Here is a 17254-nt window from a genome sequence, read left to right on the forward strand (position 1 = left end):
AATGTTTATCAAAATAAAAAAGTTGGAGAATGAGAGGACATATGAATAGACAATTAAGTGCCATAATGGCTTAAGAGCCATTTAGAAGAACAGACAGAATTATACCAGGAGACTAGAATCAAATTTTGTTTTTAGTGCCATTGTGTTGATTCCAACTCCCAGCGACCCTGTGGACAGCAGAGCAGAGCCCCGCCTGGTCCCTTGCACCATCCTCTCACCTGTCGGCACTGTATCAGACCGTGCTCCACTGCTGTTCACAAGGTTTTCATGGCCAATTTTTTTGGAAGTGAGTGGCCAGGTCCTTCTTCCTAGTCTGTGTTAGTCTGGAAGCTCCACTGAAACCTGTCCACCATGGGTGACCCTGCTGGTATTTGAAATACTGGTGGTGTAGCTTTCAGCATCACAGCAATATGCAGCCGCCACAGTGTGACAACCAACAAGGGTGTGGTTCCCTGACCGGGAAATGAACCTGGGCCACTGCAGTGAGAGCGCTGGATCTTAACCACTAGACCAACAAGGCTGGCTAGAATCAAATAGTTATCACAATTAACAGGAAGGTAGTTCTTGGGGCCCGCCCTGTGGCCAAGTGGTTAAGTTTGCGTGCTCCATTTTGGCAGCCCAGAGTTCTCCAGTTTGGATCCTGGGCATGGACCTACACACTGCTCATCAAGCCATGCTGTGGCGGCATCCCACTTGGAGGAACCAGAATGACCTACAACTAGGATATACAACTATATACTGGGGCTTTGGGGAGAAAAAGAAAAAGAGAGAAAGATTGGCAGCAGATGTTACCTCAGGGCCAATCTTAAAAAAAAAAAAATGGCTATTTCCCAAAAAAAAAGGGCAAAAAGCTCACCTTCTCTCTCACTTGCCTAACTTACCATCAACATCCAGAGTTGTCCTCCTCGCTGAGGCTTAATCTCAATCTTTTAAAAAAAAAAAGGGAAAGAAACCTAGTTCCTCTTTTTACTCCACCTTCGCCAGCTTTTGGGAAGTGGGGATATCCAGTATCAGGTGTACGAACTTGGCAGGATGCTGGTTTCTTTCTGAATTGTCAACTGTGGTGAGAACTTATATTTATTTTCAATAATTATTTCAATGCAAATATTCCAATACTGAATGCCATTTAGTTGGCTCTTTAAAGGGTGAGTTGCCTTGCTATTAGACAGCATTCGCTGAGATTTGCCTCTTTGAAAATGTAGGGCTTTCCTTGGGGGAGCGTTTCAACGTCATTCAGTTCCATCAGCCCTTGCCTAGCTTCTGAGCATCTCGAACTAAGTGACTTTCAGCAACCGGAGGGTATTAATGAGGAATTTGAGGGGGAAAAAGTGAAGAAACCTTCACAAGATCATACAGTGAGTTGATGACAGAGTGTTAAATAGGGCCCAGGACCCCGACAGTCCCACCACCTGCTTCAGGCCTGACACTCCAACACGTCCACAACGGGACTCAGTAAAATTTGGAAAAGCCACTATTTCCAAATGCTTTCTCTTAGAATCGCTTTCTCCCTATTTACAGCAGGTAAATCAAACTGCCATAGAGCTTTTTGTAATGTTTGAGTAGTAGCCACAAGCCCTGCCTCTAAATAATACATTTTACAAGAAGACTGGCAGGAAGCAAGTGTCCTCAGGAGAAAGCCGCTGAGCTGCCGGCCCATCCCCCGCAAGTGGCTGGGACTGTGGCCTCGACCCCTGCTCCTGCAGGGCCACCCGCTTCTTCAGGACGACGCCTGCGGGTGCAGTGCCTCTGCCAACAGAAAATGCCTGGGAGCCGGGACAGGGCATGTGCAAGATTCCTCTTGTTAGTTTTCCTTTTTGGCAAACTCTGGACCAAGGCCAAAGGCATTGGCTTTAGCTTCGGGGCGGGACAGCTGCCAGGCCCCAGGAGCCTGGAAAAGGAACTGATTCACTTCCTGAGCGCTGACCCACCGTGTGAAGAGCCCCACGGAAGGTCCTGGGAGGCTTAGGGAGGGGTCCTAGGGCCAGGGAGGGAGTTGGTCAGAACATGTAATCCTAAGGGTCCCCGCAGGATGAAGTCCTGATTCCCTCATGACCAGCTGGCCGCTGCCTGCCTCTCACTTCATCTCCTACCCTGGCTGCAGCACCTCTGCCACCTGCCCCTGTCCACAGCCTTGCCCTTCCTGCCTCCAGGAGGGCCTTTGCGGGGCTGGCGCCATGGCCTCGTTGCCAAGAGCAAACTTATTCTCCAAAGCCAGCTGAGGCGTTTCTTGAAAGCTTTCCCCACCACACCCACACCCACAACGTTAGGTGTTGCCAAAGCATTTTAAATATGCTCTTACTATAGTACATATCACATTTTTACAGGCTGTTTAAAAATCAATTTATTCATTCAGTAAATATTTTCCTTATCATGTGCCAGGCACCGAGCTGGGAGCTGAGGTTACAGGTATGAACTCAACAACCCCGGCTGCAGGACGCTCACAGCCTGGTAGAAAGACAGCTTGAGAGGCGCCCTACTAGCGGAGGAGCACAGCCATGGGGACTTGGGCCCCTACAGGACCAGGACACCCAGGCGGCCTGTGCAGGGACTACAGCAGGCGGAGTAGCTTTGGGAGGAAAAATCATGAGTTTGGTTTCAGATGTGCTCTACTAGACATGCAAGTGGGGATGTCGAGTTGCCTGTGTGAGTCTAAAGCCCGGGAGGGCTGACCTGGAGATGCTCGCTCGGAGGCACAGGCCGAGCCACAGTATTAAAGCCAGAAATCCAGGTGCTTCTGGCATCTCGTCGAGAAAAGACCCAAGAACTGAGCTCTGTGTCTCCCTATCACGAGTTGACCTTCCTTGTCCCATTTTCTTTGAACCATTTTTTTGAGTGGATTTGAGGCTCTTCCTAGGAAAGACAACAACAATAATAATTTCCACTGTTGACATGTGCCAGATGCTTTACCTGCAGAGTTTCTAACAACCACAGTAACTCTACGGTAGGTACCATTCTCAGTTTCCAGGTGAGAATCCTCAAGCGTGGAGAGGATCAGCGCTTCACCCCAGGTCACAACTGCCAGGAGGCAGAGTGACAATTCCATCCAAGATCTGCAGGCATTAAGGCCCCTGTTCTCATCACATCTTTCTCGGAGCCGACAGTCCAGTGACTGGGAACTGCTTCCCCAGCTCCCCACGCCTCACTGAGGGCCGTCTCCACAACCAGTGTTTCTCATTAAAATCTCCCAGGAAGCTTGTGAAAATGCAGCGTCGTAGGCTGCATAATGGCTCCGGAAGATGCCAAGTCCTAACTCCTCCAACCTGTAAATTTTACCTTACGTGGAAAAAGAGTCCTTTCAGATGAAGTTAAAGATCTTGAGACACCCGGAGATTACCATGGATTATCTGAGCAGGCCATAACTGCAATCACAAGTGTCTTTATAAGAGCGAGGCAGAGGGAGACGTAACACACAGGAGAGGACTCAGTGTGGCCGTGGAGGCAGGAGGCAGAGACTGATCAGAGAGACGCGGCCACAAGGCAAGGAATGCTGGCAGCCACCAGAAGCCGGAAGAGGCAAGACAAGAAATAGATTCTCCCCCCACCCCAAAGCCCCAGAGAGAGGCAGCCCTTGATTTTGGTCCACAAACTGGTTTCAGACTTCTGATCTCCACACTGTGAGGGAATAAATTTATGTTGTTTTAAGCCACTAAATTTGTGGTAATTTGTTTCAGCAGCTCTAGGAAATGAATCCATGCAGATTCCAGGGACACGTGCCCAGAGAGCTGGATTTACTGGGTCTGCATTTTGACATCAGCCAGAATGATTCTGATACCAGTGATCTATAGACCAGACCACCCCAGTGCTCAGGCAGCGGACTCAGAGGACTCAAACCCTTAAACTAGGGGGTTTAGTCTGGGGTCTACTCCTCCATGGAATCCACAATTGAATTTCAAGCATTCCATAAATTCCTGAAGATTGCAGGAGAAACTCTGTATGGATGTGCACATATTTTTCAGGAATGAGGTTTTCTTCAGATTCTCAAAGAGGTCACAAAAAACGTAGAGAATTAATTACTATTCTAAGAAAAAACTGTTGAGGTGTGTCAACCAGTCCAGGGTGGGTGGGGAGGATTGAAGCAATTTTTAAACTAGGCCCACCTTCCCAGGGTTTAGGCTGACCCTGGGGGAGAGGCAAGCTGTCATAAAGACTGAGTCAAATTAAAATCAGCAAGGAAATTCAAAAATTATAATAATAGTTTTGTTTTCAAAAAAAAAAAACCAGCTCTGTGCACCAGAATTGTGTGGCTGTGGGGCTGGATGGCAGGGGACAGATTGCTAAGATCATCTGCCTCCTTGGCTGCTGGGGTCCCCTTCTAGAATGACTTCCAGAAGTCTGGCTTGGGTGACTGAGTGGGGGCAGAGGGGGCCGCTGACAGTTTCAGGAAAGAGAGTGCGAGAAGATGTGGGCAGGATATGTTCGCCGACGCGTTTGTTTCCTCCTTCCCGGCCTCCCTCTACACCCTTTGCATGGCACCCTTTAACCATCAGAACCAGGCCCCACTCACCCCGGGATCCCCAGCATCCAAGCGCTTCGGCAGGCGCGAAGTACGTGTATTGCTTAGCTCAGAAAATGTGGCGGGTTAATGAACGGACAAAGTGCCTTACAGTGACCCGGCAGGTCACTGCGTTCCCCTCCGGCCGCCGGCTTTGGGCGTGGGTGACTGCAAAGGGGTCCGCGGGCGCGGCGCGGCCACCGCTGCCTGGGGGGCGGGGGCCGCAGCCTTTGTGCCGAGGCTGCTCCCGGCTCCCGCCGCTGGGGGGCGGCCTCCGGCCCGTCGACCCCCAACAATAGGCAGGGGTGGGGAGCGGCGCGGTCCCGGAAACTTTTCCCTCGTGTCTCCGCCGCCCGGGAGCGCGTTGCTGGGCGCGCCCATCCCCGCCCGGGATCGGTGCGCTCGTCCGGGGCCGCGGCGGCGGAACCGCTACCAGAGAAGGGGGCGCGGGGCGGCAGCGGCCGGGGCTGTCCGCGGCCGAGGGAGGCTGCGCCCGGGTCCCCGGCCACGCGGGAGGCTCGGACACTGCGGCGGGCGGAGCCGAGCCGTGCCATGGGGGAGGCGCCCAGCCCCGCGCCCGCGCCCTCGCCCTCGCCCTCGCCCGCGCCCGCGCTCTGGGACTGGGACTACCTGGACCGCTGCTTCGCCCGCCACCGCGTCTGCATCTCCTTCGGCCTGTGGATCTGCTCCTCCTCCTGCTGGATCGCCGCCCACGCGCTGTAATGGGGACCGGGGCTGGGCTGCCGGGGCTGCCGCGGGGGGAATGGGGCGCTCCCCCGCTGCTTACTCCCTCTTGGAAACCTAGAGGGAAGGGGGCAGAAAGGGAGGGTCCATGAGGCGGCACAATTCCAGGATCGAAACTAACATTTTGCTGTAGATTGAAGTCGGATACTTCTTTCCGGATTCCACGCACAGGGAGGCTGGGCTGCGAGCCAGCAGGAGGAGGCTGGGAGGTGCAGGTGGATGGGGCCCTGGACGGGAAGCCGTGAGCCCTGGGTTCTATTGTCAGCCTTTCCCCATTGACTCGCCGTGTGAGCTGGGCAACCGATAGAACCACTGGGCCTCATTTTCCTCACATAAACGGCGATGATAACTCACAGGACGCATGGGAGGATTAAATGAGTTACTACCGGTAAAGCCCTTAGTAAGTGCCCATGAAACGTCATGATTATTGCTCCGGCTCTGCCACCAGCCTTTGGCAGAGGGCAAGGACCTTGGACGAGTCTCTCGCTGTTTCTGGCCTCAATTTACCTAAGGCCCTCTTAATTGGGAAGGTGGGTGGTGATGACCTGTCTCTGGCCACAGCCTTTGCCCTGGTCTGTCCAGCGTCTGGAGCAGTCTGGCCGGGTGGTCACCATAACCTGGGTTCTAATGGTGAGCGCTGGTTAAAGTTGGCCTGCGGGTCTTCAGCCGCCCTGTCCCAAGCTCAGAAATCCACAGACTGGTACAAGCAATGCCCAGCATGGTGCCACCTAAATATTTCCTGGCAGAGCAGAAAGGACCAGCACCTCTGGGGGAGGCTGGCACCGCTCACCTTAGGCACTCGATGGAGTACCCTCGGGCTTGGTATTGTTGCGGAGATCCTGCAGCCCCACTAACCAGTCACTGGAAAACGAATACAGAGACACTTAGCACATTTACTGTGGGCTGCTGTTGCATTCATTTACTCTTTTAACCCCTGCCACAACCCCAGGAGGTAGGGACTGTTATTGCCCCCGTTTAGATGAGGAAGCCCAGGGTTCCTAGAGGTTAACTAACTTGCCTCAGTGAATGGGAAGAAGCGAAACCCCAGATCCTGTTAGAAAGGGGCAGGCTTGTGAGGATTAAAGTCTGCAGATCAGAGGGTGGAAGCTAACAGGCACTTGACGCGCATGATCTCATTTGTTCCTCACAGCCGCCCTCGAGGTCAGCATTAGTAGACATTAGACTATTAGATTACTAGCCTACAGCGGCTTGGAGAGGTTAAGCACTCCCTCGAGAATGCCCAGCCAGTCAGTCTGGGAGCAGAGCCTCTGCTTTTCCCCCTGCCTCAGGTCTGGAGATGCCTGTCTGTTTTCAGGACTTCGTTCTCCCTGATCCACTGTTCGTCTTTGGGGACTGTATCTCCTCTGAGCTGTGTGTGGGCTGGCTTATGGTCAGCCCGGGATCCCTGATCCCTGAGAGCCGGGGAAGTGCTGAAGAGCAGCAGGTGCAGAGCAGAGCCTGCACGCGTGACATACCTTACCACCAGAGGCCTCCGGGTTCCCCTCTCCCAAATGGGAGGGCTGAAATAATTCTTTCTGATCTGGGCTAGCTCAGAGTCTCTAATTTAGAGTCTTCACTCCTAGGCCTTGTATCACTCTCAGGAGCCCGGGACCCAAATTCAAAAGGGTGATGTTCCCCCTGTGAGCTTCAGGCTTCGTCCGGCAGGTCAGGCAATGTTTGGGAACCCAAATAGTCTCCTATCCTTAGGCACCAGGGCTGACACCCAGAACGCCGCAAACAGTCTTAATGAGGTGCAGTGAGTACCGCCCTGTGGTTAAAGGTAATGAAACCCGAGCCGCTGTGGTCGTGCCTCGGTTTCTCCATAGAAATGGAGCAGGCAAACAACATGGTTTCCGAGATCCGATCAATGATGCCAAAGAAACCTCTGGCCCTGTCCAGCCTGTCTGCGTCTCTGCACTTGATTCTGGGTGTGTGGCAGTGGGGGGGGGAGGGGGGGAGGGGAGGGCGTGGAAAGAGGAGAATAGGGAGAGAAGCCAGCAGTGGGGGACGCTAGTGGGAGGTCAGCCCACAGCGCCATGCATCTTCAAAGCTTTTCACTCTCCCTGTGTGGGAGAACATGCACCCAAATGAAATCACCTTGGATGCCGGTGGCAGAAGCCAGGCCACCCCACTGCCGGGAGGGAGTATAAGGACTTCACGTTAACGTCAAAGAAACCAGTTGCCTTTTTAATTTAGGCGGGTAACCCTGCTCTGCAGTTAACTGCATTGTCAAGTTACTTTTACAACTCTCCTGCTTCCTTTCAAAACATAAAACCTGACAGCTCGTTTGTCAGCACTGAGTGGTGGGTCATTAAATTGAGTCGGGGCGGGGTGGGGGGGGGGGGCGGCGTGGTTTGCAGGAGGAAAGAAATTCTTCATTAGAGGCGTTAGAGGCGAGTGTCTCCAGGTTTCCTGAGGTCGGGCTCCCGCGGGCTTGTTGACCAGAGTCCTGGGAGTCTTTGATCCTTTCTTTTCTCGTCTGTAAACTGAGTCCAAAGACACCTGCTGATTACCTGGGGGGAAAGAGCTTCGTGAAGACACAAAGTCCCAGTGCCCTTTTCAGACCCTACTTTGGGAGCCCAAGCTCACGGCCCTGTGTTCTGTCATACCCCTGTCACCCAGGCTTCTCTATCTGAGATGTTCAAAGAAACCCAGACGGGACCAGACGGCGCCGTGTGCTGCCTGCTGCCTCCTGACCAGCCTGTGTGACACCGTCGGGGCGATTCTGGCCAGACAGCTCACGATCCAGGTGCGTCAGGCCCGCAGGTGACGGTGGCTTCTGTCTTGTTCTTTCACCATATGGGGAACAGTTTCACCTCAGGGCCCCATCCATCCTCTTGCTCCATAGCCACATGGCTCACTGCTAACCTCCTTCAAGTCTTTGCTTGAAAGTCACCCTTTTAATGAGACCTCCCCCGACCATCTGTTTAAAAGTGTGCTCTGCCTCTACCACACGCTCCAGACCCCCTCATCCTGCTCTGTGCTCTCCCGTAGCGTACCCCGAACCCACCATCTACTGTACATTCTGGTTATGTTTATGGTTTATCGTGTGTTAACCCCTGCCAGAATGTCCACTCCACAGGAGCGAGAATTTGTCTTCACTACTGAATCTCCATCACTTTGAACAGCAGCTGGCATATAGTTGATCCTCCATAAACAGGGATTGTCCTTGTTACTGATTTCGAGCCTGGGGCCAGCCCAGCTCATGCAGGGGCGGCTGAAGCCTTTCCCAAGTGGTGATGCGGGCTTCGGAGCAAGTGAGAAAGGGTTTCAAGTTTTCCTAAAGTCTAGGCCCTCAGACAAACCTGCAGAGAAGGGGCCTATGCAAAAACACATACGCCAAGGAGAATCTGTTGGGCCCCAGGGTGGGGGTCCCTCATGGGGCTGGTCCTAGCCTTGTGCCCACCCAGGCAGACATGAATAAGGGCAGCCTAGTGGTCGGGACCCAGATTTGGAGAGTTCTAGATGCTGCTGTGAGCTCTCTTGTCTCAGAAAAGCATCATCTTTTGTTTTGGGGGCCCATTCTCATTGGCTGATAGGATATAACGAGGCCCAGCTCAAGTCCAATAAAAACAGCTAATATTTATTAAATACTCAGCTACGTACTTGGCACTGACAGCTTTCCATGTGTTAATTCACTTAATCCTCAAATCATCCTATGACGTGGGTGCTCTCGTTACCCCTGTTTTAGACGTGCGGAAACTGAGGCATAGAGGGGTTCAATAACTTCTCTAAGGTCACCCCCTAGTAAGTGGCCATGCCAGGATTAAGACTCCAGAGCACATGCTCTTCCCGCCAACCGTCCTGTCATGGTGGCTGGGGCATTTGTGGGTGGGCGCATTTTATTTTCCTTCAGCCGCTGGTCTAAGCACTTTCCATGTATTGACTCATATAATCTGCTTAACAGTCCATGGAGGGGGATGAGGGGGCGGGCGGGCACCGTGATTATCCCTGGCTTACAGATGAGGAAACAAGCCCAGAAGAGTTCAGTGGCCACAGTTACGCAGCAGAGGCTAACCGTGTGGTGGAGAGTGTTGTGTAGGGTGCAGAGGGCTAGGTTCTGGTCCCATCTCTACCCATGGGCATCGGCCATAACGGGATTGGTCATTTAAGTGCCCCGTCTCCTCGTCAGTCCAACAGGGATGATAATCGACTTTCTTGGGGCTGGTGGGAGGCTCCCTGGAAGCACCGCATATTGGAAGAACAACGTGGTAGAGGAGATCTGGGATGAGAGACAATGTCATGGCTGAACGATGTTTAAACACTGGGTCTCTGTTTCTATTTGCTCCCAGGTTTTCACTGGTGCCTACCTGGCAGCTGTTGACTTGGTGAATTTTGTGTTCATTCTCTTCCCAGTCTGCGGCTCCAGATACAAGCCTAATTCGGGTGAGTGTGTGGCCGTCTGTTTCTGTCTTCATCTGTCAGGGCGCTGAGTGCCTACTTGTTGTCACACCCGAGCTGGGCGCCTGCCAGGCACAGGCGAATGAACGGGCTCCCTGACCTCCACCGGATGAAGGAGACAGGGCCCTAAACGATCACTAGAGCTGCTAGTGAGGAGGTGCATGCACCCCGTGGGCAACCAAGGGAGGAAAGGGGCTGCAGGTGTCAAGGAGGATGAGATGTTGGAACTAAGACTGCAGGGAAGGGCATTCCAAGAGAAATGAACAGCATGGGCAAAGGCCAGGAGGAGCGGTGGTGTGTGGCTTTGGGGATGAACAGTGATATCTCAGTGTGCAAGTCCAGGGCGGCCAAGCAAAGCCCCACACCTTCCAGAAATGGATGCCAGGAGTGGGCGCGGGCCACTTCAAGCAGAGGGGGCTGTAAGTCACTGAGAGGGGATGAGTACCCTGAGTATGAGGAACTGGGGGGTTCCTGAGAAGGGGCAGCAGTGTCCTTGGCCACTTATCCAAAAAGGGGATGGTTGTGTCAGTGGGAAAATGTAAGATGCCCTCAGCTGCTGATGCTGCCCAGAGAGAAGCGTTCCTATTAGAAGTGATCAGAGGAGTACCTGTCTTACATTTCAAGGAGACTTTTAAAGACGGTGCTCCTGGTCCTGCTCACCATTCCGGTGCCCTGGCACCAACACGTTCACTCACTGATGCCCTCCCCAAGCTTGAGCCGGTTCTGCTCTGTGCCAGGCTCTGTGGATGTTATAGAAGCTGCCAGGGCACAGGGCACAGTGCCTGCCCTCAGGGCTTCCGGTCTAGGAGAGGCGACACTGTGTGTGCGCAGATACATATGATAGAGGATGACGTCTCCCCTGCCTTGAACCATAAAACGCTTTGAGGGCCGAGGAAGGAGAACAGCGCCAGTCGTGTTGGGGGAAGATGGGAGGGAGGAGGAGAGACTTTTCCAGAAAGGTGGCACAACCACAGGGCCTTGAAGGCTGGAGGACGTGGCCTGTAGAACATGATGGGAATGGTTCTCGCCTTGGGGCTGGGTTGACACCATTTCTTCCCATGCACCTGTCTGTCGAGCTCAAGATCCCAGGCGCACTGTGGGCTCTTGGTGTCTGTTGCAGGTCGGGGCTCCCGGGAGAGGAAGAGGAAGCGGCGGCTCAGGGCCAGCCTATTTGCCCTGGCCCTGCCGCTGAGTCTGGGCCCTGGCTGGGCCCTCTGGGCCGCTGTCCCGAAGGCATCAGGCCTCGTCCGAGGGCCGCAGCGGAGGCTGCTGGGAAGCTTTCTGCAGGTGAGGCCGAGCCAGCCCTGGGGGCCGTGGGGGAGTCCCTCCTCACAGTCCCAGCAATGCCCTGGGGGGAGCAGGGTTAGGCTTTGCTGCTGTTGGGAGGAACATACTAAAAGCAGGAAAGGACAGGTCTGGGACACGTGGGTGGTCTCCTCCGGGTGCTGAGTGCATCACTGTCCCCACAGGACAACACCGAAATCCTCGGCTACCTGCTGGGTGGCATCGCTGCCCTCGGCTCCTGGGCCTCCCGGATCCCCCCGCTCTCCAGAATCGTGAGCCCGGGGTTGGGGCTGGGACTGTGGGCCACTGTAGCAGGTCTTAGGGCATCTGGGAGCATCCTTGAAGCTCCAGGTCACCCGGGCAGAGGGGTGGTGTCACCGTGTGTGTGTGTCTAGTGGGCAGCTGGCCCAGGGGAGGTCCTGAGGCCACTAGAGCCTCTCACGGGGGGAGAGCTCACTGCATTCTCTCCATTTCTTGTAGCAAATGAAAAGCAAGCTCTGGGGAAAAAGGCCCTGGGCTTGGATGAACAGCTGTTCCATTATGGAATGAGGAGGTTTTAGAGGCGAGAATCAAGCAGCCACTGGGGCTCTGTGTATTCGAGAGCATCATGTTGGCATGTATTTTCCAAGCATGTGGGGTGAGGGAAGCCCTGTGCGGCCCGTCCTGTGGGGGTACAGATGCTCAGACGCCATGCTTGCCCTGGGGGAGCTCAGTCTCATGGAAGACACAGAAATGTAATGCAGGCTATTTTAATGCTCTCAGAAAGATGGAGTCAAAAGTTTGAGGTCTTGGAAGAAGGAGGAAAGGCTCCTACACTATTCAAACGAGCGAGGATGAAGACTTTCACACTGCCAGGCGGTGGGGCACTGGAGAGCCTCGGGTTGGCTCCGAAGGGAAGGTGGGCTTTGAGGAGGCAGAAATGAGGGAAAGAAGAGAGCATGCAGGAAAAGCCACTGAAGCAAGAAAGTCCCCGCCGAAGAGCAAGATACTGGGGACGTGTGAAAACTCTGCCGGGAGGGCCTTGCTGACGGGAATGATGCCAGGCCCAACACCAGAAATCATGGGCCCATCAGTTAGTCTAAAAACAATCACTTGCCCAAGAGCATCATTTACTAGCAGTTCCAGGAGAACAAGACTCGGCGATGGCAGGTGTGGAGTTGATCATGTGTGGGAAGCTCCTGCCTGTGCTGTGACAGCCGGAAACCTCATGGGACATGAGGCCTCACCGGCGAAGGTGCTGTCCCCAGATCACGGGAGAGGAGGGTGGTGAGCACTGCACTCGGTTCAGCGGGCCCCTGGGGGGACTCCAAGGTGGCACGGGGGCTGGGAAGCTGCCAGGTCACGTGAAGATCTTCGAAGGAACTGGTGCAGTGCCCTGGCCATCTGTGTTAGTTTCCTGCGGCTGCCATAAGAAGCTATCCCAAACTCTGAACAGCAGAAATGTACTGTCTCATGGTTCTGGAGGCCGGAAGTCTGCAATCAAGGTGTCAGCAGGGCCATGCTCCCTCAGAAGGCACTAGGGATGGGTCTGCTCCAGGCCTCTCTCCCGGCTTCTGGGAGGTCCCTGGCAGGTGGCAGCATGACTCCAGTCTCCCCGTGTGTCACGTCCCATGGCCTTCCCTCTGCAGGTGTTTCTGTCCACCTTTCCCCTTTGTAGAAGGACACAGTCGTACTGGATTAGGGCCCACCCTAATGACCTCATCTTTACTTGATCATCTGCAAAGACCCTTTTTTCAAATAAGACCATGATCACAGGCTCTGGGGGTTTGGGGGAGACAGTTCAACCCGTAACACCACCCCACCTACAACAGCCCTGGGCCAACCCCACCACGGTGTCCCTCACGCTGCTTCATTTTCTTCTTAGTATTTGTCACAACCTGAAATTAGCTCCTTCACTTATTTACCAAGTGACTGCCTGGTCCCCAGCGGAACATCAGTACCATGAGAGCAGCGGCCTTGTCTGTTTTATTCCCACCGTATTCCGGGTGCTTGGGGCCTGCCCATGGTAGGTGCCAGCAAACACTTCTGAATGAGTGACTTAATCTGGCCTGGAAGAAAGGAAGCTCATGGATGCAGGAGTCACGAGGGCTGTCCTGGGGCAGAAGGAACAGCCTCTCCTCTGCACTCTCAGAGAACAGAACCAAGACCAGGACCAGAACCAATAACCAAGACGGTATTGGGAGGGCTACTCCCCATTCAGTAAAGGAAGAACTTCTTGGGTTAGACATTTTGCAAGTGCCTGGCATGTTGAGTGCCATCAGTACTGTTATTCCTGCCTTGGGAGGTAGTGGGCTCCCCATCACAGGAGGCATTCAAGCCTGATGCCTCCTTGGCAGGAGGAGAAAGTGAGATTGCATTGGGATTAGGCTGGACAATCTCTGAGAGGCTTCCAGCCCTGAGTGTCTCTGGTCTCATGAAGAAGGGCCCAGGGTCCGGTCTCCTTATTAAGGAGAAACCCAACAGAGTTTGGGGTGTTTTGGGAAGCCTAGCCAGCAAGGTCTCAGACCCTGGATCCCCTAGGAGCTGCTCCTAATTTACCCCTCATGGGGGCACTGAGGAGTGGAATGGCTGGGTGGCTTTGGTGGGAAAAGTTCATGTTCTCCCAGGAGTGAGTCCTTGAACAGGACAAGGGCTGTTAGACGCCCGCTGAGCAGTGAAACATCGTGCTGACAGCACCTGGCTGCTGCGGGAGCTGTCGGAGGTGTGGCCTGCTTCCAGCCCCAGCACGGCTTTGCTAGGCAGCCACAGGCTTGCTCAGCCCCCAGCGTTCTGTCCTGACCTGCTGGACAAGGCCTGGCTGTGCTGGAGAAAGTCCTGCCATATCCTGAGTCACCGAGCCAGTTCCATTCTTCAAGCAGTTATTAAGCACCTACTGTGTGTCCAGACTGGCAGGCAAATAGAGTGCTCTAGGCCCTCGAGGGACACTGGGTTTGGAAGTGGTTGGGCGTGTGAGTGAGCCGTGAGTGAGCTGGCACGGGGGTGAGAGCAGAGGGCTCCAACTTCTACCCACCCAGAGGAGCGGCAAGAACAAGGCCAAGGGGCAGGAGGCCCAGGGCCCAGCCTCACCCTGCACGTCACCTCCCCTCTCTGGCCGTCAGTATCCTCTGTAAAATGAGGATGGGTAGGCTGAGGGACCCCAAGGCTTCTCGCCATAGCAGTGCTGACTGGCATGAAGGTGCTTCCTGGGCTGTGTGGGGTGGAAGGGCTGATGGGGCAGGGGGCCGCCCACCCCCTCCCTGGCCTGGTCTCGCTCAAGGGATGGCAGGAGAAGCAGGGAGGCCTGGGAACAAAAGTAGAAGAAATACAGAGGGAAATGTAACGCTCTTGAGGCATTTTGGGGGGAGTTAATTAAAATGGGGAAAATTGTCCAAAACATGCCCTTTTCCCTTGAATTTTTTCCATTCCCTAGCCAAGGCCTATATTATCGCTAAATATGATCATCTAATGAGCAAACTCATTATAGATACAAATAATATAATTTGTATTTATATATTAATTTAAATATACTATGTGATCGTATATCTATTTGTGTATATACATATAAATGTATATATAAAGTGACTTCATACCCATAAACAGTACTTACATATAAATATTATATGTTTTCTTTTGTTTCAATCAATATTTCCATTACTCATTCTCCAAAAATATACCCTTGGCTTCAAAATTTCCAGAATGTTACATGTAATTTTCCTGACCTTCCCCATTTGGCCTTGTTCAGAATTGATGGTCCCAAGAAGAGAGAGCTGAGCCTTGGCTCTTTGTAATTCAGTCCTAATTCTTCACAGCTCCCTCACATTCTCCCAGCTGACATTCACGAGCCCCGACCTGGGGCCAGGGGCCAAGGGCCCTGAGATGGTGAGGACCCCAGCCCTGCCCTTGGGAGCCCTCTGTCTGTTGGGCAGACACATGTGTAAGGAGCTAAGTCATGATCTGGGTGAAAGGCAGTCCACTGGAGGGATGTATACTGTGCAATGGGACCGGAAGAGGGAGTTACTCACTCCACTTAGGGTAGAGATGGTAACCAGAGGTTTCCCAGAGTTGAGCTTAAGCCAGGTTCTGAGGGATGAATAGGAGTTCATCAGTTAAAGTAAGTGGCTTGAGCAAAAGCTGGAAGCCCAACAGAAGCAGCACCCTTGTGGACTGACCATGGGCAGAAGGTTTGCCCTCCAACCTGCTGTGCCACCAGGGGCCTCGGTCTTAGAATCCAGCTCCCAGGGACCTGCAGTGGGTGTAGTGTTCCTCCCCACCCAGCCCCCTCCTCTCTCTGCCCAGTGCCGGGGTAGGACGTTTCCCTCCATCCACCTGTGGACCCGGCTCCTGTCGGCCCTGGCTGGCCTCCTCTACGCTTCAGCCATCGTGGCGCATGACCGGCGGCCTGAGTACCTGCTTCGGGCCACTCCCTGGTTCCTGACCTCCCTCGGCCGTGCCTCGCTGGACCTTGCTGTATCCACCCAGGCCCAGGGGGCTTGACTGCCTGTGTCTCATCTCCTTCCTGCCCACCGACCCCCCATCCCCCTTTCCTCTTACTGGATGGAACTCTCTCCCAGCGGCCCAGGAGGTGGTTCGAAGCCTAGAGCAGGCAGACACAACAGCAATTTGTAATTTTGTATTTTGTTTCCTTTTAAAAAAAGAATAGTAAGAATTATCTCCTGGCTGGAGCTCTGTGAAACAACAAAGGGGAGTGTGAGGCTCCTGGCCCTGGATCAGAAGAGCCAGGTCCAGTCTGGGGTCTGCTCGGCCTGGGTCGGTCCCCAGCCTCTGCGAACCTGTTTTCCTCATCTTTGCCTTGTTCCCTCTCAAAGCTGGGAAAGGACTTTGCAAGTGGACCTGCCATGTGGGGGTGATCGTTGCCCCCTGTTCTCTTTGGTGCTGGAGCCTGGGCTGGGAAGCAGAGAGGAAAGCTGACAAGAGCCACCCTTCATCAGTGACTGCTGAGCACCTTCCTGCTTCCCTGGGCGGTGTTGCCTGATGTGTGACACCCCAGTGACCTTGGCATGAACCTCAAGGGCAGGCTAGGCTCAGACAGTGGGTGGGCAGAGATGCAGGCAGTGAGTGGGCAGAGGTGCAGGCACTGGGCAGGCAGAGATGCAGGTACTGGGCAGGCAGAGATGCAGGCACTGGGCGGGCAGAGATGCAGGCACTGGGCGGGCAGAGATGCAGGCACTGGGCGGGCAGAGATGCAGGCAGTGGGTGACAGCTCTGCCAAGGTGGTGGTGGTGTGTGCATGTCGATTTAGCATATGTAGTTCAGAAACTACGATGTTCTCATGTACTGTATTAGTTTCCTAGGGCTGCCGTACAAATTATCACAAACTGGATGGCTTAAAACAACAGAAATTTGCTCTCTCGCAGTCCTGGAGGCCAGACGTCTGAAATCGAGGCAGGGCCGCGCTCTCTCCGGAGGCTCCAGGGGAGAGTCTCCCGTTGCCTCTTCCAGCCTTGGGTGGCTCCTGGTGTTCCTTGCCTTGTGGCTGCCTAACTTTAATTTCTGCCTCCGTCTTCACATGGTCTTCTTCCCTCTGTGTATCTCTGGGTGTCCTCTTCTTATAAGGACACCAGTCATGGGATTTAGAGTGCATCCTAATCCACTAGGACCTCATCTTAACTAATTATATCAGCAAAAACCCTATTTCCAAATCAGGTCACATTCTGAGGTTCCAAGTAGACAGGAATTTTGGGGGGACGCTATCCAACCCACTACCGCTCCTGTCCCTGTAAGCTATGCCCTTCAAAGAAGATGTTTTTCAAAATGCTTTTATTCAACAGCATTTACTAAGTGCTTGTCAGAGGCAGGGGGGTGCTGGGGGCTGGGTTCTCGAGGGTGGGGGAACTTAGAGAGGTGGCCCTGTCCTCGAATGAGCTCATGTCTGTTCTGGAGTCGACCAGGCAGGATAATATTAGGGAGGGAGAGAGCCTGGGGTGGGGCCCGTGGGGTGCAGAGGTGACGCAGCACTGGGCGGTTGAAGCGCTGTGCATCTTTGGGCCTTAACTCCACTTCTCAGATCATTTTCCTTTCCTGCGTGATGAAGAGCAAGATGAGGAGGGCCTTAGGATTCACCTCCGAAGCCAGAGGGAGCCCTGACACCCAAGCCCTTTTGACCTGTGCAGAGAAAGAGCAAGAAAACGAGGAGGCGAGGAACGAGGCAAGGTCTCATCACTGGAAAACCGCTGGTCCCACCTATGTGTTTGCAAGCAGAGCGGGCAGCGAGCCTGGCTAGGGCCGGGCCTGGGAATTCTGGGGGTCCCTCCGAGCTTGGCTAGTTGGTCACTTTAAAAAAAAAACCACTGTTTTTTAACACTAAGGGTGCCCTGAATAAATAGGATCCTCCAT

General features: G+C 53.9%; 1 protein-coding gene across 12 annotated transcripts in view; it reads left to right on the forward strand.

Moving 5' to 3' along the window:
- Positions 1-4808: 4808 nt before the first annotated feature.
- TMEM44 (transmembrane protein 44) overlaps positions 4809-17254 on the forward strand; it is a 36939-nt gene continuing 24493 nt past the window's right edge. For 2 of the 12 annotated variants that reach the window (XM_070509153.1, XM_044771331.2), the window contains exons 1-7: positions 4813-5211; positions 7859-7985; positions 9529-9622; positions 10758-10924; positions 11107-11193; positions 15197-15367; positions 16926-17066. In XM_070509153.1, the coding sequence (XP_070365254.1) occupies positions 5045-5211; positions 7859-7985; positions 9529-9622; positions 10758-10924; positions 11107-11193; positions 15197-15367; positions 16926-17066 (954 nt within the window). In that variant the 5' untranslated portion in view covers positions 4813-5044. Of the gene's footprint in view, positions 5212-7858; positions 7986-9528; positions 9623-10757; positions 10925-11106; positions 11194-15196; positions 15368-16925; positions 17072-17254 lie in introns of all 12 variants that reach the window. The other 10 variants (XR_011503213.1, XM_044771323.2, XM_044771328.2 and 7 more) reach the window with 10 other exon arrangements.

Source organism: Equus asinus, chromosome 5 (assembly GCF_041296235.1).
Source record: "Equus asinus isolate D_3611 breed Donkey chromosome 5, EquAss-T2T_v2, whole genome shotgun sequence".
Taxonomy (NCBI): Eukaryota; Metazoa; Chordata; class Mammalia; order Perissodactyla; family Equidae; genus Equus; species Equus asinus.